The 25,327-nt window shown below is 33.5% G+C and overlaps 1 protein-coding gene across 4 annotated transcripts in view; it reads left to right on the top strand.

The window, feature by feature from the left end:
• The first annotated feature begins 1,798 nt into the window (after positions 1-1,798).
• LOC121998235 (COP9 signalosome complex subunit 7-like) overlaps positions 1,799-25,327 on the top strand; it is a 32,165-nt gene continuing 8,636 nt past the window's right edge. The window contains exons 1-8 of one of the 4 annotated variants that reach the window (XM_042553050.1): positions 1,799-2,081; positions 2,166-2,241; positions 10,543-10,631; positions 12,154-12,243; positions 12,577-12,621; positions 12,709-12,779; positions 19,108-19,240; positions 19,508-19,610. In XM_042553050.1, coding sequence (XP_042408984.1) covers positions 1,917-2,081; positions 2,166-2,241; positions 10,543-10,631; positions 12,154-12,243; positions 12,577-12,621; positions 12,709-12,779; positions 19,108-19,240; positions 19,508-19,576 — 738 coding nt within the window. In that variant the 5' untranslated portion in view covers positions 1,799-1,916 and the 3' untranslated portion in view covers positions 19,577-19,610. The remainder of the gene's footprint in view (positions 2,082-2,165; positions 2,242-10,542; positions 10,632-12,153; positions 12,244-12,576; positions 12,622-12,708; positions 12,780-19,107; positions 19,241-19,507; positions 19,611-25,327) is intronic. The other 3 variants (XM_042553048.1, XM_042553049.1, XM_042553047.1) reach the window with 3 other exon arrangements.

The raw sequence follows: 25,327 nt of genomic DNA, 5'->3' as shown, positions 1-25,327 counted from the left end.
AAGGTATATCAGACCAGAAATAGTCAAAATCCTCATCTTTGTAATATACCCTGAGCCTTTAATCTCCCTTTTAAAAACTCATAACATCCTTGTAGTGCTCATGTCCTAACGAAAATCCAACCACTGCGCATTTGAGTCCACAAGGCTCTGTTAACTCTTGCATAGGGGAGCAGGTCTTGCATAACACATAAGGAAATTTATCCTTAGTCAGCGTCCATGAACTAGTAAAATATGCTTTGACAGCTTGTGTGGATCGGACATATGCATGACATTATAAGCATAGACAGATGGATGAATATTTTAGGAAAAAGGTTTGTGATTTGATAAATTTAAAAGTATGATGTACATTTATTTGATTTAAGTATTTTTTAAAAGCTTAGTGTATGGTTTGATAAAGTCGTCAAGTGTGAAAGAAAGAATGAGATCTCTGTATATTTTATAGTCCGGGTGGTGTTGTCGGTTAATATATGAAAAAAAAAAAATGAAATCGTCATATTAACGATCCCCTTAGAACTGATCTCACAAATATGTGTTGTTGGTTAATATATGATTAGTTTTAATAGGGTATTTAGTTAATTAGAGAAAACAGATTTATTATTATAGAACATAGATTAATTCTCCACGAGTATATATTCTTAGAATTTTTTTCATTCATAATTATTTGACAGCCGATTTTAAATTAATCCTGTACTTTATTTTATTTTTTTATATAATCTAAAAATGGATTGCGAAGACATTTGAGATGAAATGTACCTTTTAAAATGTCTAGTTTTGGAATAATGAAAGTCATTTTTCTAAAAAAAATATACATTTGTAAAATATTTGCTCATATTTTTTTTAATTTTGTCAAAAACTAAAATAAGGCCATTAAGATTAAATTGGGAGAAATAAATATTTATCATACTATTTACATATGATGAAATCGAGGTGTAAAAGAAAATCAATACTATTTATTTTTTCCGAAAACAAAATAAAAAACTAAAAAATATCACCACCATTAGTTTTCTGAAATCACTTAGAATGTATTTGGTTCGGACTATTCTTGATAATTTTAATTATTCATTTAAAATTATCAACTAAAATTTTATTTGATTTAGATAATCGATAATTCCCGACTAATGTTCCATGTTCGACACGACAACAAAAGAAGCATGCAACTTGAAATCGGAAAATCTCGAAAAATTGAGATTTTTCTTGATTCCGGAGTTAACGGAATTTTTTTACCTAAAATACCCTTGAATAAGAGAAAAATGTGATAAAAAATAAAAAAAATAATAAAATAAAAAAACTTAAAAAAATAAAAAATTGTAAAAAAACATAAAAAATTTAAAAAACAAAAAAAGGGGAAAAAATAAAAAACATAAAAAATAGAAAAATATATTTTTTTTAAAAAATAAAAAACGTGAAAAATAATAAAAAACATAAAAAATAAAAAAGTAAAAATAAACTTTATTTTTTTTAAAAATAAAAAATGACAAAATAAAAAAACGAAAGGAAATAAAAAAAAATAAAAAAACACCTAAAAACATAAAAAAGAAAAAAATAAAAAAATAAAAAAACTTAGAGTTTAAATAATAATAATAATAATAATAATATATATATATATATATATATATATATATGATTAATTTTATAATTAAGGATAATATAGTAAAATATTAAATTAAATTATTTATTAAAATTTTTAAATAAATAAATTTTTATTATATTATTTAAGTTGAATCAAATAATATTTAATTATGTTTTATTTTTTATAATCTTGATAATCACACGATAATTTTATCCAAACGCACCATTCAATTGAGTTCGATTTTCCTGTGAAATCCAGGCTTTGTTCAAACACTGAAAACTGGGAAACTGGCAAATTGAACAAACCCTACACCTCGAGCCGATTGATCTATCTGTCGAGAGGGACGATGGATATCGAGCGCAAGCAATCGGAGGTCATCGATAAATTCGTGAAGCAAGCCGCCAGCGTCGATGCGTCAGCTTCCAACCTCGCTGCCCTCGTCCTCGAGGCCACTGCTCACCCCTCTCTCTTCGCCTTCTCTGAAATTCTCTCCGTCCCCAACCTCGCCAAAGTATCATTTCTTACCCTTTTTTGGTGTAATTTTCTTTTCTTTTTTTCGTTTTTCCTATTTTGAGACTAAATATCGGTCGTGCAGCTGAAAGGAACGCAATATTCATCGTCTCTTGATGTGCTTCGTTTGTTTGCCTATGGTACATGGAGTGATTACAAGCGTAAGAGTCAGCTTGAACGTTCTTCTTCTGTATCTTCTTATTGCGTTTTCCTTTTTATTTCGCCGTTTTTTCCTAATGGATTGATTGACATGAAAAAATTTTATGCTAAGGCGATGCTTTCCAACTTGGTTTTCAGGCATCTTAAAGTTTTGAACTCTTGTGTTAACCATTTTGCACCAACCTCTTATATTAATGATTATTTGTTTTGTATTGCTGATTTCTAGGTCTTAACGATATGGAATGTAGCTACTGTTATGTACTTATCAATTATCATCAGCAGATAATCATATTTATGCCTACTTATGTTTTATTATTTTTCAAAACTGTAATTAGATATAATAGCGAGTCAGTCTACCATAGATCAAGTTCCAATAGTTAGTTTTTTTTTAATATTATAAGTGGTCCTTATAAATAATTTTCTGGACAAATCTTCGTTGAAGGAGAACTATCAAAGGAACAAGTGAAAAGGATAAGTTTTTACTCACCTTCTATGGAAAATTTACAAAGGCTTAACTAGAGTGGAACTTGTACAATTGTAAAGCTTGCATACAAAAAGACCTAGCAACCTATCCTATTTATAGATACAAGTGACTCTTGGTTCTAAGATATGACTCCTAGAATAGACATGTATCTTTTAGTAGATGACTCTTTGCCAAGACACATTGCCTGAATCTATCATGGTGACTTAATTAATGTCTGAAAGATAATTACAAAAATTAAATGTCTATCAAAATCTTTTTTAATTATTTAATATCCCCCCTTAAAGTGAATTTCTGGATACAAGTTCAAGTTTAGCTTGAAATTCTCCAAAAATTCCTTTGGAGCGAGACTTTGTGAAAATATTCATCACATAACTTTGCCTCTCACTTCCAATGCTTGAATAACATCATCTAGCACCTTTTCACCAATGAAATGATGCTCATTCTCAATTTCATTTTGTTATTGCATGACATACTGTATTGGTTGCTAACATTAATGCACTTTGTTTATCACAATGAACAATGATGGGCTTGTCAACTTGGAGTAAGCCTCCTCATCCAATTGCTTTAGCCAAACACATTATTGAGTCACAAATGAAAAAGCCTTGTAGTCTGCCTTGGTGATAGAATGGTGGTTGGGATCTTGGTTCTTGTTACATGAAAAACACATGCTGGATAAAATATTAAAACATAATCTGAAGTAGACCTCTGATCATCCAAATCACCACCTAATTGGCATTGGTATACCCGTGTAAAACTAGATGATTACCCTTCTTAAACAATAAGCCAAAATTCAGAATTAATTTACATATTTCACTATCCTCTTTGTAGCACTAAGATGCGGCTTGAAGATTGCATGAACCAACTTAAGTTCAACCCAAATAGATAAGACTTCCATTGGAAGACTTTACCATCATGACACCTCAACTTGTGTTTACATCCAGTGGAGTAGAATATTGATTGGCCTGATAAATCATAAAAGAAGTAATAAATTTTAACACAGACTTGTTTGCCCACAAAAATGCCATTTGATCTTTTGTATTCTTTACCAAGAAAGGGATTTAGGGCTCCCATGCGTTTCATCTCAAATTGAATAAAAAACTAGCACTATCTATCCCAATGGCTCCTAATTCCAATTAATGGGATGGAATTCACTTGGCACTATGACAATTCCATCAACATTCTTTGTGTTGGATGTCAATCCATGTGCTCAGGCATTATACGATGCATCTACATAATGCGACCTGAAGCTAATGACTAGCATTGAATGTATGAAAACAAGTGTATAAACACAATTAAGTAATTCAAAGACTAAAAGAACTTTATTCATTCTAAAATATTTAAGTATATATTGAAGAACTTAAAACAAAAATAAAGCATCAATTAACTACTAAAATAAACAGTTAAATAAATAAAGCAAAAATATAGCAAATGATAAATCCTTGATGAGCAATGAATAAGTCTCTAGAAAAGTTTAGCAACAAAGCATGTCTTAGAGCAATCTATCATATGGTAATGGTACTCAAATGTGAATATAGAGGCAAGATAACAAGAGGTGTCAGCTAGGGAAATACTAAGTAGGGATGCTAAAGAGTAGGAAATTAGGCAGCGACATGATGTTTCATGCTAATATCATATTATTTTATTAATTTAGCAAATTTTATATTTTCAATAGTGAAATTAAATGTTGAAAACACAAACAAAATTGAGCATGGAACCTTTATGTTTTCCCCTATTCTCTAAAGGAGAGATACTCCATATATGCACACTGTGTTGCTGCTAATCCATAACAACTTGCACACCCATCAATGTCTAATCAAGTGTGAAATGGTTGGCAATAAGCAAATTCCCTTGAGATAATCTACGAGCTAGTGAAAGTTGATAATAAAATAAACTGCTAATGTGCTTGAATCAAGTTAGCATGTGAGATGTGCATATATGTTATTTCAAGAACCAATAGCAATAATGTGATTATATAATGATTCTAAATAAATCAAATATGTGACACATGGTTAACTATGATGATGTAAGAGACGCAAAAAATAAATCATTAGTGCCATAAAGAGGATCAAAGTATAGGAACAACAAAAGCAGTTAAGATAATCAAGGTTAAACATTCTCCCTCTATTGAATTTGGGTATCCTACCAGACCCCTTTAACAACCCAAAATCCTCTTACCCACTACCCTATAGAAGCCAACATCATAATAACAACACAGTGTTTTAAGTGAAATACTATACTAGTATATTATGGGGCCATAATGTGTACCATTAGAACCGCTAAACTCAAAAGATCACCCTTGATATGTTTGTCCCTTTTGGTATAGTAGTCAATAGCTCTTAAAACCAAGTGATTAGCTTCATATGTTGGAAAATTTATTTTTGTAACTAATAAATCGAATATGGATATGAATGATTATTTCGCGAGTATATCATCGTAAACCAATGTCTCCAGTGAATGGGAAATTAATCTCTATGATTATTCGAATAATAAAGAGTTGATTTGGAATAATCAATGGAAGTATTATCTCACACATGTGCTGAGTTAATGCGAATACATGAATGCTAACTCTAGTATGCATGAATGTTAATCCTCGTGAAACCATTGGGGTAAAGAAATCAGAATTAATTTATGAGAGGCAGTTGCGAATTGGGAGAAATTAATCAATTAATTATTACGAATTAATTAATCAATATGTTAATTAATTGATTAATTAATCAATTATATGCTGATTAATTAATTAATTGTGCATACATGCATGATAAAAAATAAATAAATAGTTAACCTAATTAAATTAATTAAGTTAATGATGTTTTAATTAAATAAACACATCCATGTCTTTTCACCCCCTTAAAAGTGATTTTTCATTTCTTGGGAGAAGTTCTTCGTACCTATAAAAGGAACTCCGCTCATTCGCCTCAAATCACTCAATTCTCAAGTTGTAAGTTCTCTCTCCCTCTCCCTCTAAAGAGTTCTAAGACTTTGAAAGTTTGCTTGAACTCAAAATTTGGAGTGCTTCTATTTCGAATCGTAGGTCGTTGTATTTTGGGAGATGATTGCCAATAAACCGTAAGCACTTGGGCAAAGCAATATCGTTTTAAGGAAAGAAGACCTTACCTTTACCTCGACTTTAAAATTTTTATCTGTAGGGATAAGTTTAGCTGAAGGAGGTGTGTTGATATTCGAAGGAATAACTTGATTAAGTCAATGACGACAATGCCAAAAAGAGTATGTCTATAACTCGAAACGGTGTCTCAGATAACCAAAATGGTATATAAAAAGATATCAAGGGGATATGATCGATGTCGCCGTATCGAGCTCCACTAGTTTGAGCTGTCAACTTATCATCGAGCTGACTAACCAGACCTAGGTTGTTGGATCTACGCTGACGATATCCAACAATAACATAGGAATCACCTAAGTTTCCATTAGATAGCGGACCCTATTACGCCTCACCAGGAACCCTAGGAACAAAAATAATCTCAAAATATTGCTGTCCATTTAGGACAACAACTAAACAAATTTGAAATAGTAAAAGAGGTCAGGTTAGTGTGACTCTTTGATTTCTTTTTCTTACAAGCTATCCCTATATATTTTCTTCCTTAAAACCTTTCTTTAAAATGCTTCATATAACGTTGATTTAAAAGAATTAACCAATACTAAGGCAAATCATCCTGTTGGCCACAAGTTAACCCATCCATTAACCTTTCTTCCTTAAAACCATTTGATGGAGGAAGATTCCAAACAATGAAGGAAAGGATCCTAGATCAAGTGAAGTTCACCAAGATGGAATTCATGAAGAAAAATTCCCAAGAATTCCTCAAAAAAGTTGTTGTCCTTTGCAAAAGATAGAGATTCGAGACACCAAAGCTCCTAGAAGGGAAAACAACCTTTCCATGGCAACCACCACAACTTACTGCCTAAGGACGTCTCACTGTTTGCTCCATTCAGGACTTTGACTAAACCTGGAGCCTTACTATGATTTATTGCTCACAAACAGAAAGAACATTTAAGACAATGGTTAATTATTGAGAGCATAAAGGGGAGGAATTCTAAGATCTCACCTACTGCTTCAAGGTATCGGAAGGAAATCCAAAGCTAGCCAACAAAACTCGCTGCTCAATCACAGTTGCTGTAGGCCTTATTGATTTTCTGCCACCATATGAATTAAAGAAACTCGAGAGAGTAAATAAGAAGCCTCTAATTGCAGAGGAGAAGGGCCTGACACGGTCCAAAAGAAAAAATGAGGATGCTTGATCCCATGTGGGGGAAAAAAATAAGGGCATGATCATATGAGGCTACTGACCATATCTTCAGTGCATGATGGATCGTGTGAGGTAGTTTCCTCAAGGATTGGGCATGGATGAGGTGGTCACTTGCTCCTCCTGCTAGTTGTACGTAGTGAGGTGACGCTTGAGTGGGAGAGAAGACCGTAATGCAAATTTGACAAAAATAATAACTTTTGGGGATAAGCTTGTGAAGAAGGCAGGTAGAGGAAGAAGTTGGAGTGGAAATATGATCGTGTGCTTACTAATCTCTCCTCGAGGGGATGAGGACTTATGTTCTCATCTGAGAGGAAGAAGATGAGATTGTGATTGCGAGTGTGAGTGGATAGGGTTGGGGAATTAGTTCCCTGGTTGGTTGGGTATAGAGTTCAATGGGCTATTTACAGAGATAACAAGCACAAAGCTTAAACATCCTTCTCATCATCACCGATAATGATCATAACATCTGTTTATAGAAGGATAAAAATATTTAGATCATCTTGTCTCTTCCTTGATAAATTTTGATCTGATGAGAAGAAACATAGCCATAAAATGTAAAATATTGAGCAATCTTATGATACCATGCTTGAGGTGCTCTCTTTAACCCATAGAGGATGTTTTTGAGGTCGCTAACATAATTTGGATTAGCCTTTAACATCCTTGTCTATCCCACCATATAAGAAGACATTTATTAAATTAAATGGCCAAAGTTTCCAATCAATATTTGCCCCCAAACAATCGCCATATGTAAAATTGATGTCATTTTAGCAATGCGACTAAACAAGGACTAAAAGACTCCTATTAGTCTTTACCATATTTTATGAAAATCCTCTTGCAACAAGTCTTGCTTTATAGCGGTCTATACTTCATCTTCCTTTGCTTTTTAGATCTTTGATTTTGGTAGAGGATCTCAAGTCTCATTGTTAATGAGAGCTTTCATTTTCTCACCCATGGTCTCCTTCCATTCTTTGACACTCTACTTCAAATCAAGCAGACTTATGATCATTTAAAGGACCATGAAAGAAAAAAGAATGAACGCTTACCGCATCACCGTCTCGATAGTAAGCTAGTTTAGCCCTTTGCCTTTTAGCTATTCTCAAGGCACTGCTATCATTTTCATTAGTAGACACATTAGTTGAAGTTCATGATTGCTCCCTTATCATTTTACACCATCTCCGTTGATGAGGAGGTACATTGTGAAGAGTATGATTCCAATTCTATAGAAACCCTGCTTGACAAAGGCAATTCCACCATCAATGTTGGAGAGTTATTACTTTCATTGGTTACGCTAACCTCCTTTAAAATAAAACATGAGAGAGGGAAATTAGAAGACATCTCTAGAAACAAATTTTGTGTTTCAGATCCTTGCACTTCTATACTTTCTTTATTTCATGATAACCAATGAAGACACTTCATGGCCTTTGAATTTAACTTGCTTTGCTTAGAGGCTGGCACGTTGAAATGATCACAACTTTTCTCTCAAAAATAAGCTTGAAGGAGACCATATTTATTGGACTAAGAGGACCTTTATTAATAAGATAAGTTAGTTTATGCCATACCTTTTGTCCATAGCTCATTTAATAAATTCTTTGCACATTCAAGTCTCCATATGATGATTAGTCTCTCTGTCACACCACTTTGTTGTGATGCATAGGTTACCTCTTCTGATGATACATTCTTCACAAAATTATAAGAACTTGAAAGTGAACTTGCCACCATTATTGATGCTCAACTTTCTTATCTTCTTTTTGTAGTACATCTTCAATCATTATCTTGAACTATCGACATTAGAGAAAATATCTTACTTCTCCACAAAATGTTCTTAGTGTATCTTGTGAAATTCTCTACAAATAAAAGCATATGCTGAGAGCTGGAATAGAAGATGTTTGCATAGGACCCCTTAAATAACTATTGATAAGGTTCAATTGAGCCTTTCATCTTGAAAGAGAATGATCCAATGAGCTTCGATGTGCTTTTTCATATTGACAACCCTCACATACATTAGAGAAAATATCTTACTTCTGCACAAAATTTTCTTAATGTATCTTGTGAAATTCTCTACAAATAAAAGCATATGCTGAGAGCTGGAATAAAAGATGTTTGCATAGGACCCATTAAATAACTATTGATAAGATCCAATTGAGCCTTTCATCTTGAAAGAGAATGATCCAATGAGCTTCGATGTGCTTTTTCATATTGACAACCTTCACATATGCCATCATAACTAAACGTAGAATTGGAATCTCACAAGCAAGACCCTGACTAGATTTTCTTCAGCATGTCTATATTGACCTTCCATGCCAAAAACTTGCATCCTCATATTTGCGCTCCTTCTCAACATAAAGAATTTGATGCAGAATAACATGCAAATCCTTGAAATATTAATGATGTGAACAATGTTCTTCACCTCCTTGACATTGCTTTGAAGTTTCACATCTTTTGAACTAAAAAGAACATAATGGCCAACTCCATTGTATTAGCTGTCAACTCCTTTGTATTAGTCATGGAAAATAATTTTGTTCTTGGTATCTAAATATGGTATAGTGATGGTGTCACAATCACTAGATTGGATGCTGACACATTTTCTTATATTATTTATCGTGATTATTACATCATTACCTTTATAATGATAAGAACTTGTGAATTTAGAGATGATGGCAACATACTGAATCAACAATCTAGTCATCTTTAAAAGTGATAGAAGATAAGGCTCAACCATTGTTGTCTCTTTCACTAAACATTTATTTAGTTATTTGGAACCACCTTAAGTTTGGAACATTTGCTTCATTGAATTTGACTATACAATCCCTCCTTGTATGATCAAGTTTGCTACAATGATAGCACTTAATCTTGATCTTTTAGTTGCTGTTAGTTTTATTGGAACAGAATTTCCTCTTTAAAAGCATCATAGAAGAGAACTTCCTTTTCTTGTAGCATAATCCTTTTTGTAGTTCATCTTATTGAAGCCCTTCTTTTTCCTGGAAAAGCACATCCCTTTCGTTGTCCCCACAAAAATTTGCATTCTTTACAGTGACTTTGACGATTTTTTATTGTTTATTGAGCTTATTTCTCCATCTAACCTCTATTCAATAACTTCAGATGAGGATGTGGTTCTATTCAGAGGTTTAAACTACTGCCTCACATCAACTGAACCATCAGTAAGAATAGGCCTTAAGATTGGTTGTAACGCCATTATACATGAATCACATAATCATTTGGAATCAAAAACAATTTAAGTTTATTGAGTGGTGTTTCTCTAGTTTCTTTTTGTTAGATGCCAGTATGTGCTATTTGAACTATTGCCTCATATCTACTGTAATATCAGTAAGAATAAGTCCTATAGATTGGTTGTAATACCATGATACATCTATCATTTAATCATTTGGAATGAAAAAAAAAATTTATTAACTAGAGAAAAAAATGATAATATAGGCTGTCTAATGGAAACTCTTCTACATGTAAAAATGGTTAAACAACAATCATGCTTCCATGTTTATCTAATGACTGATTTGTAACATAAAAATATCTGGTAATTTGTTAAATTGACCTTCTTACAGGTAATGTTGGTTGCCTTCCAGTTCTATTACCTGATCAAGTCCGTAAGTTGAAGCAACTCACTGTGTTGACATTGATTGAGACAGAAAAGGTGGATATGGTCCATCCTTTATCTTGCTATATTCTTAGTGGGGGCAATTACTCCCATGTAATAAAATGATCATAACTGCACTTTCAGTTAATTTTACAAGTTTTTTGCTGGTGTCACTTCTGGTTTCTACAATTTTCAATCTTTTTATCTTTTTGACTTAGGAGTAATTGATAAATCTAGCAAAAATTTTTGAAAATAAATCTATCACAAATGCTCATTTTTAATAAATCTGTGCAAGAACTCTTGTATTTATAACAAATTCTGCAGTTTTCTATCTTATTTCCAGACAAACTATCATGGATTGTGTATATGTACTTCAGGTTTATAAATATAACTTTGTTTTGAATAATTCTTGACAATTTTTTCATTTGAACATGCATCTTTAATTTCTACTGTGTGTTTTGTGGTGATTTTATCACACACAACATGTTGCTTGCAAAATGCTTTTTAAAGTCTTCTAGCATTTTTTTTGGGTTCAATTGGATATGCAAAATGAAAAATAATGTGGATTGTTGAGTTATACCATGTCATCAATAGTCTAGGCAGTGACAAGCAAGATTTGAAGTATTCTAATCCCAATGACATAGATTTAGTATCATATAATACCCAGTGCTTCTTTTCATGCTTCAAAGCTTGTTGCGATCCCTTTATTCCATCATTCTTTTTCACTTAGCTTGTTTGTTTATAAATATAAGCTTCTAGCAATTAAACAGTCAATTCAATTAAAATTTTGAAGCAACAGGTTACAAAAATATTATAATATTCTCAATTAATTATTATAAAGTACTAATGATAAGATGAGTATCACGTATTGGATGAGACCATTGGTTTTTGTAGCATCCTAGTGAGATCAGCCACATAATTTTCCAAGAGCAAGAATAAATAACGCTCCTAGGAAATCCAGTACTAAAACAAGTTTTCCATTGTGCCCATTAATGTACTTGGCTAACCCCTGAATTTGGACTTCAAGTAACATAATTGGAAATGAAACAAGCACAATTACAAGAAATTATTACATATCTACTTCAACTCAGTTGTCATCCATCATCCATGCTCTTTGTTTCTCCTGGTGCTTCCCTTCTTTCCCTTCCCTCTCTTTATCGTTTTTCTGTCTCTATGATCAAAGAGAATCTTCTTGTCTTGGTTGGGTTCTTTCTTAACTAGCTGAGATAAGTCAAGATAGGTCTCTCTCAGTCAGTGTCGCCAAAATTGTGTTGGTACGTGTTGCACAGTGACCTTTAACCTTACTGAGCAGCATTATTGTCCAAGGTTGGATCCACGACTGATACCAATTGACACTTGAAACCACTGTGACAAGTGTTAGATGCTTACAAGGCTTGGTGACAAACATTTTCAAATTCTTGAGGTCTTCTATATCTTCTTTTGGTGCCACTGATCTTTTCTAGGCTTGGAGACATGTCTTTGGAGTATGTTATTTTTTAGTTGCTTGATTACCATCTTATCCTCGATTAATTTATCCACTTGCATTATTAATTGATTGAACTAGTCTGGTGGTTGTTAGGTATTGCCTTATGATCAACTCATGGAAGAACTAGATGTCTCAAATGTGAGGGAGTTAGAAGACTTCCTTATAAGTGAATGCATGTATGCGGTAAGTTTTTGCATAATATGTTGATTGAATAAAAATATATATGCATCTCATACTTTTTTTTCTTCTTATTAATCACTAAGAGACAATGCTCTCCAACTTTCAACTTTTATTAGTCTATGCCAATCATTTAAATCTTCAAGCATTCTTCTTAAAGCTTTTATTTATGTTTGTCAACCATTAAAAGCTGCCTAACAGCTTTTAACTTTACCATTCATGGAATCTACCATGTATGTTGGAAGGAGCACTTAATTACCCTAGGTTAATGAAGATTTTAGAAGATGCTAACGTGATGATGTTAATTAATGTGCTCATGCAATTTTGTGATTCATGAAGGGTATTGCACGGGGAAAACTTGATCACTTGAGAAGATGCTTTGAGGTTGGACACTTTTCCTTTCCTGATTTTTTTAAGTTGAAACAAATACCTATGGTCTTTTTATTTCTTCTTTTATATTTTGTGCTATAGGTGCAATTTGCTACTGGAAGGGACCTTAGACCTGAACAACTTGACAACATGATCCATACGTTGAGTAGCTGGTAATTTCCTTGATTATTTTATAAATATGGATAATTTCTGGTTTTCTATTTGAGAATAATCCCAATAATCTTTTCATTATGGGAAAGGTGCTATTTGCTTTGTCTTACTGGTAAATATTGGGGCATTTTTATGTGACACTCATATTTGCTGTGACTGTTTGCATTCTTATTAGAAACTTCTCCTTTAGAGTAAGCACTCCTGAGGGTGTAATTCCCGCACATCGGGTGATACTCACTTAGTGACAGTATAATAAAAGAGACCTAGGAATCATATAACAGGAAAACTACGAAATTCATCAAATTTATATATATGTCATTTGCTTCGTATACAATGAAACTGTACGGATAAAACAACATATGAAACAAAACGTAAATACAATGAAACAAAAATAAGCTAACCAAGAATCAGTCGGTCATGATCTCTAAGCAACTCTATGTAAAGCTGAAACCAACTATAATATCAAAAACGTGTCCGTGCTTGCAAAATTGGAGGCCAAGGGAAGCAGACAATAAGCACAACTTGCTAAGTGGGTAATTAGGAATTTAAGCTTATTTAAGAGGTCAAGGAAACACAATTTCTTATTACAATTTTAAGTTCTCAATTTATACATAAATGTATATTCCTAATCATCTAACATTTGTATGTTGGAATTTAGAATTATCATCATTTGTTATAATCAATTAAGATAAATTCTCAATTCTTATTACTTAATCAATAGGTATAGAGGTCATCAAAAATATAATCTCAACATGAATAAATATTACAAATCATGTGTGTCCACATGTATATATATCAATGGTCTAAATCTGAAAAATCAACTAAGAAGTGAATCATTGGAGCCCGTATCCTCAGTGTGTAATAATGTCATACGTCTTCTCACGTACGGGCTAAAAGCCCTCACCGGCGGACTATGACAATAAAGCACCATTGCACAAATAAATATCGATCGCGAGCTACTCACGCCACTACAACTCATATGTGCGGTCAAATACTCTGGTATAAGGCTAGACTTAGAGTTTTCACTTTTAGTATTCCATTTTCTCCATTTATCACAATTGTTAAATTTTAAATCCACATCTTATCGGTTAGTCTAAACGACCAATCCAAGTTAATTTGTTCATATGAATAATGTTAATTAATCTAGGTATCATCAATAAGGTCTACAAGTATCAACAATATGGAAGGTCAAGTCCCCATGGATTGACACAGTTGGTATCTGTATGGGTGGTTGCTCGAATAGGTCTTAGGGTCAACTCTTGGGTGCAAAATGTCTTGCTGGTGCTTGACCTCCCCCATGCAAAGGGCCGTCGCGCTAGGGCAAATGCCACCCCGTGTGATTTATCCCCTTCCAGAGAGTATGAGATTGGGCTGGAGGGGCCTATAAGGTGATGGCTTCATCTTGTGCTCCAACAATATGGAAGGTCAAGCAAAACTAAAGACAAGTATAACGGAAGAGTAATTCAAAACATTCATTTAATTTTTAAAACAACCTTTTCCATTTTAATCCTCATATGAAACCCACATGTGGACATGAAATAACATCAATTATTTACCTTTCAATGATTTAATTATTTTAACCCATTTTGCTATTTGTGAATCTGATTTTAATCCCATTTGTGAAACAGTTATATTAACATATATAATCCATTAAATTTATTTATTCATGCACAAAGAAATGTACAACTAGTTAAAGGATAGAATTTACCCAATTTTATAAATAGCAAAAAGTGTCAGCAGATCACTGTGCTCCTCTAGAACTCGTATCTACAAGTATCATATGAAAATAATCTAAATAATCAAAATGATAACTAATAGCATAATAACACGAGATGGACCAAATCTTGATCTAGGCACCTTGTAATATTCCTTTAACTGATAAAACACTGGAGGTGTTTCATTGATACGAAATGTTCGAGTCAATCAAACCTATACAATGAATCATAATTAGTCCAAATTAATTAATTATCAATATCGTGAAATAATTATTTATCAATTCTTACCCTCCACTAGTCGTTGTACACATGACAATCGCCTTGACTGAGAATACCAAAAGATTCAAAAACAAGGAAACACTATGATTCCCCTTTGTTTGGGCAACACGAATGTTGTCGGCTCTCGCCTTTGGTGCTTCGGCAGCAGTGGCGGGAAAATAGCATTGCTTGCTGCGATGATTAGCAACAACAATATTCGCTACTGTTGGTTGGAACAAGGAAGAAGAAGATGAGGAGTTGGATTTCTCTTGCTAGACGAAGAGAAGAAAACTGCTGTCTTTGCTCTTGCTAAAATAAATGACAAGTAAAACCTGTTGCTCTGTTGGCCGGTCAGAAGAAGATTGAAAAGAGATAATTCTTGATGCAGTTGGAAGAGGACTGCACCTTAGAACAAGGGAAGGGAGGAGAGCCTTTCTCCTCTTTCCCGATGGCCTCGGCTAGCTCTGACGGCTGCTGCTGAGCTGCAGCAAGGAAAGGAAAAATGAAGGTTGCTGTGGCTGGCTGGAAAGCAACAAAAGAATCGGGAGGAAGGGCTGCAGTGTTTGTTGCCGACGGGGCTGTAAACGAGCCGAGCCGAGCCGAGCTTTGGGGTGTTCAAGCTTGTTTGATAAGGTAACCGAGCCGAGTCGAGCTTAAAATGAACCAAATTTTTGAAATGATTGTTCAAGCTTCGCTTGGTTTATTTTTTATGATCTTGAGCTTGTTTGAAGCTTGACTTGAGCTTTGTTCGTTTAGATGTTATCGAGCTCTCAATTCAAGCTTGGCTTGAGCTTGGTTCGTTTAGATGTTATCGAGCTCTCAATTCAAGCTTGTTTGATTGTTTGAAACTTTTAGTTGTTTGATTGGTTATTGAGTTTGATAATTTAAACTTATTTGTTTATTTTATTTCATTTTATTATTTATTTAGCATATTGAAAAGAGTTTATTAATGAATATGGTTCGTGAACATTGTTCACGAACGTTGTTACGAACATTGTTCGCGAACGTTGTTCACAAACGTCATCGAGCTAAACACATATGTGTTCAAGCTTGTTTGTTTAGTTTAACAAATTGTTCAAGCTTGTTTGTTTAATTATTCTTGTGTATATTGAACAAACATAAACAAGCTCTTACTAAGCCGAACACCAAGCTTGTTCACGAACGCTTAGCTCATTTATAGCCCTAGTTGCCGTTGAAGAAGGAGAGGAAGAGATGGGGGAGAAGAAAAAGAAGATAGGGGGGTGTGTCGGGTGGAGTTGCCAACGCGTGGAAGAGGGCCGGCGGTGCGTGAGGCGATGGATAGAAAAGAGGAGAGAAAAAGAGGAAAGAGAAGGTTTCGTCAAAAATATCCTAATTCATTTTAAACCGACCGAACTAACCAGTTAATCCATTAAACTTGGTTCGGCTGTAATTTGACCAAATCAAGTCTAAATCGATTCCGATTTGAACCAACATAATTCTTATCTCTGCGCCTACTTGTTGGATTTAGTTCGAACCCAATCCGATTTTAATTCTGCCCTCGTTTCGTGTTCAATGATTTAGTTCATCTATTTTTTTTTAATCAGTCCTTAACATTTTCACTTCACTAACAGCAGTTGAGTTCAGTTCATGTGTCATTCTTCTCCTTGATAGTAAGGAAACTATTTAAAACTTCTCCCTGATAGCAAGGAAACTCTATTACAAGCCATTCTCTGCCCTTTCTAAGTTGATTTGGGTGGTAGAGATTTGAGAGGAAGTGGGAGAAAGATCTCTCTCTCTCTCTCTCTCTCCCCTACCATTTCTCTTATAGGAATCCAGGGAAAGTAAGTAATGTTCCACCTTTCCATTCCCTCAACCAAAGCATGACATTAGAGTTGATTCTGCTCATTGATTAACATAACTCTCTGTGGAGGATCTTATTCTATCCTTTGCATAACTAATAAATTAAAGATTTTGCCAATTGCGTATGCTATCATTTATATGTTGCAACACTAAAATCGAACCAAGACTGTCACAGAAATGAGATGAAATTGAAAGGTATAGTTATCTCATACAGAGAAAGAAAACTAGGAATTTTAATTCAATTGATAGATCCATATTAACAAACTACGAAATAACAAATGTAAATTAGGAAATACACAAGCTAATTAAACCTACATAGAATTCTTCTACCCTCTAAATCAAAACATAACAAAACTTTTTAACAACCCCAAAATTAAAGGATTTCCAATTTAAATACTTCCTTAAAAACCTAATCTCCCAAGTATATCGTACAAAAATTAATCCTTAAAAATTTGCACTTATAATGAAAATCAAATTCTAATATTACATAAAAATAACTGTTTGATTCATCCGCTACAATTGTGGAAGTCAAGGATGAATGTGAGCAGCATACAGTAAAATTAGTCATACTCTAGCACTAACAATGTCGGCTATACTATGATATTTAAGAAGTCAATAAAAATGCAAATCTTCCTCACTTTTTTCTTTGGTGATTGTAATAGTGAACATTTTATTGTGATAGTATCCTTATAAACATTATTTCAGTGGATTCAAGATAAGAAAGGAATATTTAGTTAGTAATAACGTTCATGTGACCAGAGATACATACAATAATTTGGTAAGTGTACTAGAGTTGTTATTAGGAGCGTGACATGTTTTTTGTTTGTCTGTAGGTTAAGAAGGATCTGCTTTGATGTATGTTATTTGCCAACAGTATACTGTTAATAGATGAGTGTAAATGTTACTAAAATTGAATTATAGGAAATTTATTTTATTAAGAAAAAATGAATTGAGGGAATAGATGAGATAAATGAATAGTAGATATCTTGAATATACTATTAACAAAAAAGATATTGATGAAGATATTAATAAATAGGACAAAGAGAAGTTGGTTGAAATGGGATGTGACTTCTGTTGCTGTTTGCTCCATAGATATGTATGAGAAAAATATATGATTGTGGTGTGCCCCCTCATACTTAAATTAGAGTATTGGGACTTAAGAAATGTGGAAAAATAATGTAATAGAGATGAAAATATTATGATGAATTTGAGGTTTCTAAGAAAGATAAAATAAAAAGTGCTATTATCAAGGTGAAATTTGAGTTATTTTCAATATAATTTAAAATGCAAAAATAAGTCCAGATGATATGGACTTGTGTCAAGGGCAAAGATTTAAATATTGTATCAGTTGAATTAATTGAAGTTGAACATAAAAGCAGAAAAACTAGTTAATGTTGTAAAAACTAAAAACTGATCTAATTTATTAGAATATACCAGACTAGCAATATAACCTTGAGTTAAATGGAGTAATAAAAAGTCCTTGTTGTTGATGCTCGCACAACTTGATGATTATGATGGATTTGAAGATGGGTCGGTTTGTGATTTGATATCAATTATGTTGAATATGCTTCACCAAAAGAAGGAAAACAAGTCCGTACCCGACCCATTTTACCTAAAAGAGAAACATAAAAATTTCAATTTTTGTGTAATTTAGGATTCTGTTTTGTGAATTTATGAACACGCATAAATGTAGCATTCACTTTTTGTTTTCTTACTCTTTTTACCGACGTAATCTTGTTTCATACCTTCATGTTCGCACACTTATGGTTTCATCCATGATAATTTCTTTCCATTCTATATTTAGACTTCAAATACCAAAATTTATATCCATAATTACTTATTTGTATATTTTGCTTATCACCAACTTAGTTTCTTGTAAATTTGAAGTGCTACATCTTCTAAGGTGGACTTTCTAACCATATCTGCTGCTTTGGGGTGGTGCCATTTTAGCCTAATGTAACTTTTCTTTCTGTCCTTCCTACGTCTGTCCTAGTCTCCAAGGCCAGTAACTAAAAAAAATTTGACCTAAAGGTTAAAAATGATATAACTGATTCACTTCTATTTATTCGTAGTTTCACTAGCAAATAGGTTTCTGGTTTTTCAGAATGCATTTAATTCATCATGTAGGCACTCCGAGTTGAATTTCCTTGGTTATGGCCTTTTGGGGTACTTTTTTGTTGCTTGCAAAATTTTATATATTTAGAACACTACAAATTTAGGTAAGATTAGTTGTATCCCCTTATGAAAGTGCAGATCATATACATGCTGTCAAATTCCTTTAACTGTGTGACATCTTTGTGGTTGTTATTTGACATACAGATTATTTGAATTTTGAAGTTCACCAATAACAGAGTGTAGCATTCAGATTCATAGTTTCATTCTGCTGGACTTTTGCTTGATTTTTTTTTTTTTGGAAAATCGAGTAGTTTTTCAGTTAACATCCAGCAATAGTTGCCTTTTTTTAGCTAGGAGCCTATAGCGTGCTTAGACCTTTTTTTGCACTAGGTTTACATAATTCTATATGATATTTCTACAGGTTGGGCACTTCAGATAGTTTGCTCCACATGATCCAAGAGAAAATCAAGTGGGCTGATACAATGAGTGAGGCAAACAAGATACATAGGAAGGAAATTGTAGACAAGGTAGAAGAGGTGAAGAAATCCCTCAAGGTGAGCTCGATGGTTTATGAACAAGTTCAAAAATGTTTGCCCCCATGTTTATTGATATACATAATAAATTATACATGTAAAGTAAATATAGCTTGCTTATGTTGCCTATCAACACATGTTTCAATCTAAATTCAGTTATGTTTTGTATGATTAAATTGTGTTTATGACCGTATACACTATGATACAACTAAATCAAAATTCAAAACTTTTAAAAACTATATTCTAGTAATATGGAAATGTTGGTCGATGTATCTTACTTGGTGGCAGAAGTCAAACTCCAGGTTGACTTGGACTTGCGAGGACACGAAGAGAGCTTTTCTGAATCTGGAGGAATGATGGATTATGAAGAGGATCGTGTTCGACCAAAGAGGTAACTTTTGTTTTGTTGCAATGATGGAGCATTTCTCTTTTGACATTATATTGACATCTATGCATGCTGGTATGAGCAACATTTGTGCCTAGTTGTGGTCTTGTTTGTGATGCAACAACTTTTATTTCCATGTGGTATGATTCTATCTGATAGGGTCTGTTTAAGATTGTGTCTTCTTGAGGAGAAGGAAGCCAAAATAGAAGGAAAAGCATGGAGAAAGTAGTTAGATTACTTTGTCTACTTGGGTAAAAGAAGAAAAAGGGGAAGAAAGGGAGGAATCTAGAACTTGTTTCAACTATTGTCCATCCAAAAATGGATGGTGAAGGCATGGAAAATGGGAAAACGTTATGCAAAGACTAGTTTATCACTTTATATCTTGAAAATGACAAAATAAAGGTAAAGTTTGTTATTTTCTCTTATTTTTTCCTTTTAAAACAAATGGCATAACACTAAATTCAAACCTTTATATGTGACACAAACAACAACAACCAATCCTTATCCCACTTGGTGGGTCGACTATATGGATCCTTTTACTCTATTAAACTCTATCTCCTACTATATATCATTTATATTTTATATTTAAATTAATTTTATATTATGTTATTATTGTTAATCAAGTTTTTTTTGGTCTTCCTCGTTTGATGTGCCAATTTATCATCGTTTCACATCGCCTAACTAGAGTAACTATTGGTCGTTTATGTAAATGTCTGTACCATTTTAAATCTCCTATAGTTTTTCTTTAATAGGTGCAACCCGACACTTTAATATTTTCATTTCTTCTCTTATTGATCCTTGTATGCCTTCACATCCACTTTAACATATCTCTGTAATTTGCATCTTCTGCCTATGTGCTTGAGTCATAACCCAACAATTCCATATAACATAGCAGGTTAGTCTAATCGCCTTTGTAACATTTTCCTTTTAATCTTAAAGGTACTTTACGATCACAAAGAACACCTGACGCTCTTCTCTATTTCAACCATCCTGCTTGTATTCTATCTAAGACATTTCTCTCAATCTTTCTATTATTTTTGAAAAAATGATCTTAAATACTTAAAACTTTTAGTTAAGACAACTCGTTATATTTTATCTTAACAATTATCTCATTATATCTAATATTATTAAACTTAAATTCCATATATTATGTCTATACTCTTGCCATGACATCCTCATATTTATCTTTAATTAGTTCAATAAGTTATGATAATATCTCTCTTTTCTAGAATTATCTATATAATTTTCCATGAGATTCTATCATAAGTTTTTTTCCAGGTCGACGAATACCATCCATAAGTCTTTAATCTGTTCCTGATATTTTTCAATTAGTTGCCCGAGAAGATTTATAATTTTTATCGTCGACCTTCCAAGCATAAATTTAAATTGATTTTCAATTATCGTAGTCTCCTTCTTTAGTCTTTTTTTTTGTTACTCTTTCCCAAAGTTTTATTGTACGACTCATTAATTTAATATCCTTATAATATGCACAATTTTTACGTCTCCTTTGTTTATTATAACATGATCAAAATTATTTAAACTTCATTAAAATCACTTTAAATTAATCAAAATTACTTGCCAACTAAAAAAAAAGTAAAAAAAAAGGAACTATAGTCTCTACTCTCCACTTTTTAGGCATTCTTTTTATTTTCAATATCAAATTTGAATAACTTTGTAAGCTATTCAATATCTTATTTTCCTAGGTACTTCTGTACCTCTACGGAAATTCATCAAGTCCAATTACTTTTTTATTTTGTATCCCATTTAAAGCTTGTTCTACTTATGAAATTTAAATTCTACGATACAAATTTAAATTTTTATACTCATTTCATCTATTTAAATTACCTATGTTAAGTTGTTCACCTAACTATTATTAAAAAGTTGGTGAAAATACGTCTCTCATCGCTATTTCGTATTATTTAATAGTACATATTGCATTCATCTTTAATGCATTTTATTTGGATAAAATCTCTCATCTTTCTCTCTCGCTTTAGCTATTCTATAGATATCCCTTGCCCCTTCTTTTGTATCCAATTTTCGATATAAGCGTTCATAGGTTTTATTTTTTACTTCATTCACTACTTTCTTAGTATTTTTCTTGGATACTTATACTTTTAAAAAATTTTCTCATTCTTAGAAGTGGTATAATACCTTATAGGGTGCACATCCTGTTGACTCATCAAGTATACTATTGATTACTATTTTCAACTTTAATGTCATCTTATCCCATGTCGTATTTGAGTCACCGTGTATTTCTCCGAATACTTGATATCTTACCGTCTCCTTAAATATGTTTTGTTTCCTCATTTTTAACTTCCATTATTTAATTTTAGGAGTTGTGCACATTTGCCTTTTATTGAGATTATTCTTGAGGCGCATATCCAACACTACTAACAAATGTTGGGTAGTTAAGTTTTCTCCCGGGATAACCTTACAATCTTTACAAATCTTTTTTTTTCCTAACCAATAGAAAGTTAATTTGCGACTTATTATTCCCACTTTTGAACGTGATCAAGTGTTTTTTTTCTTTAAAAACATATTTACTAATATAAGGTCATATGCTATCACAAAATCCAATATAATTATCTCTTTTTCATTCTTGTTCCAAACCTATAACCCCATGCACCTTATCATACTTATTTTTGACTTTGACATGCCCATTTAGATCTTCTATTAAAATTATTTCGGCTGACGGAATGTTTTGTAATACTTGTCATCCCAAAACAAACTTGGATTTGATGTTTTTATCTAATTCTTCTTGAGATACATATATGCTAATCACATTAATAGTTTCTTTCGCTGCCACTATCTTTAGAGCTATAATCCTATCTCCGTTTCTAGCTATTGCTATTTCATCTTTTAGCGAATTATCTACAAAAATACTTACTCTATTTCTTGTTTTACTCCTGCCCGTATACCATAACTTAAAATCTGAATTCTCTATCATCATTGTCTTCTCTCTTTTACACATAAAATATCAATTCTTCTCCTAATCATCGTATCTATTTCTACCATGACTTTACTGGTGAGCATTCCTAGATTCCATGTTCCAAATCTTAGACAACTATTTGTTGGATCAAAAAGCGCTAGAAGGAGGGGGGGGGGGGTGAATAACGCTCGTGGCTTTCACTTTTCGTTTCGGAAATCTTAGAATAACGCAGCGGAAATTAAAACACAGAGACAAGCAAACACAGGGATTTACTTGGTTTGAAGCCTGTGACGACTCCTACTCCAAGGCCCACGCTCGTTGAACGTTTACTTTGGGCAACAACTATAATCACGCAAAAGATTACAAGAGATTATTACAAAACTGTACTGAAAAAGCTATACCGACAACAATGAATTGAAACTTTGCAGCTTCGGGTTGTCGGGGTCTTGTTGTAGCTCAGCCGGATCATCTCGTTAGCAGTGCGCTGAAGAAGGATTGCCAAAACTGTGTTGTTACAGACTGCTGGTCGAGAGAGGCTTATATAAGCCGTTGAGGGCGTCTTTAATGCCCTTGAGGGCGCCTCCATCCTCGGCGGATCCACATCGTGGATGAGCTTTGACTCCTTCGCAGCCTATCCACCTGAGGGCGCCTCCAATGCTATGGAGGGCACCTTCAAGGCCATCCGAGGCGCCTCAACACTCCATGAGGGCGCCTCCAGCTTTGCTGCGCACGCTCTCCAACTCTTGCACCCGAGGCGCCTCCAAGCTTTATGGAGGGCGCCTCGGGTATTGTTCATCCGAGGCAAAACTTGTTCTTTTGTCCCTGCAAGATATGTTAGTCCCAAAATACCAAGCATACCCTGCAACACAAACTTAGCACATAATAATAACATAAACATAAATGTCTGACAGTCACCGGACTGTCCGATTTTGACTTCGGATTTCCGACCGAAAACCCTAGGTCGAATCGACGCCTACTGTTCCCTCACCGGGGAACGCATCCTCACCTACTCCACTCAGGAGAGATTACCTGTTGCCAGTTAATCCTCCAGACCAACTGGACTTTTGCTCAACGCTCGAAGTTTCCGGTCTTTATGCTGGATGTCCGCTCCACGACCCGCCCAGACTTTCACCCGGTTCGCGACACCAGGATTTCAACCTAGGGTTACCACCCCCTAGGATTTTGCCCGAAGCTCTCGACCCGCCAAGACTTTCCGCCTAGGGTTACCGCCCCTAGGGTTTTCCCTTTGCCTAACCGTAGCTAGGACTTTTCTTCACATAGGCTTACCACCCCGTAGGACTTAGGGTTACCATCCCCTAGGGTTTTCCACCTACCTAACCGCAGCTAGGACTTTTGCCTAAGTACATTTAGGACTTTCCTGCAAACTCATTCAAGCATTTTAGATAACAAAATAATTTAACTTTGAACCTTTGACATAATCAAAATACAGGTTCGATCGTCGGATGCTTCCCACACCAACACTATTGTCCTATAATATTTGTTTTTAGTAAGCCTATGGCGTGAGAATCACGATTTGAAATACCGTGCCGTCCGAACGGATGATTTTACCGTTCTGCCATGGGATCTACATCCTACTAGCACAACACGCGTGAGAAGATTTACCTGGAAGCATCAACGAATGCGATTGATGAGAGATTAGGTCAGCGGCGAGAGATCAATAGCGGCAAGACGACGAGGAATCGTCACATAACCAGGTACGATAGTAAATTTTCAATTTGAGGAGAGGTGAGATGCTGGCGGTTGATGAAAAGGTAGCAAGATTGAGCCGAGGAAGGAGGCGGCGGAGTTGGAAAAAAGTAGAGTCGTCAAGAGAAGCAGGATCGCGAGAAAGGAATAGGGTTTATTAAAAAAAATTACAATATAACAGTTTTAATTAAAATTGTTATATTTAACTAAAATATAAATTTAGATGTTATAATTATTGTTATATTTCTTATTGTTATAGTCATTACATTAGTGTTATATAAACTATTTATAAAACGTATTAATTCAATGTATATATATATATACACACTGTAAGTATATATAATATAATTATAATATATAAATTTACTTGTTTTTGCCTAACAATATTAAGTTAGTAATTGAGAACATGTACCAAATCAATATACAATTTAATTTTAAATTATACACAATAAATATATTTTTTAATAATTATTATATATATTAATTAAAAATATCGAAATCACATCAGCACGACACAATACGGTACCGAAATCGTATCGTTTCGGTCTAGGACCAAAACCTCGGCACAAGTTGAGATTTTAAACATTGGTGAGACTCTAGTATATTTAACAATATACCCAAGTTCTCATGGAGATTTAATGGTCCTTGCGAAGATGTTACAGTTCAGGGAACAACATAGCATTAGCACAATAGTTTGATGGATCCATTACACGTTGACTGTCAATTTAATGTGCAACCCTCGTTTTTTTTTATTCAGGCTTATGACTGACATTGGTAGATTTTTTTATATGTGACACAAACATGGAGACAAAATTTATAGAGCGAATAATGATAACCATCCTACATTGAATTGAAATGGGATTTATTTATTAACTAGAAAAAGTTCTAATATAAGATTCTAACCTCTTTTTATAACTTGAAAGTAATGTTCATTCTTCCTAAAAGAGTGACTCAGTTTATCCCAATAAAAATCCTAATTAACATTTAAAAAAACTAAATAACCTTTAAAAATATAAAAAATTACAAAAATTTTAATGACTTAGGACATTTTTGAAGATTTTCAATAAATTTAAACAGTATTTTAACA

This window comes from Zingiber officinale, chromosome 6A, assembly GCF_018446385.1.
Source record: "Zingiber officinale cultivar Zhangliang chromosome 6A, Zo_v1.1, whole genome shotgun sequence".
In the NCBI taxonomy this organism is placed as follows: Eukaryota; Viridiplantae; Streptophyta; class Magnoliopsida; order Zingiberales; family Zingiberaceae; genus Zingiber; species Zingiber officinale.
Note: the sequence above shows the minus strand (reverse complement) of the source record. Positions and strands in the feature narration are given on the sequence as shown.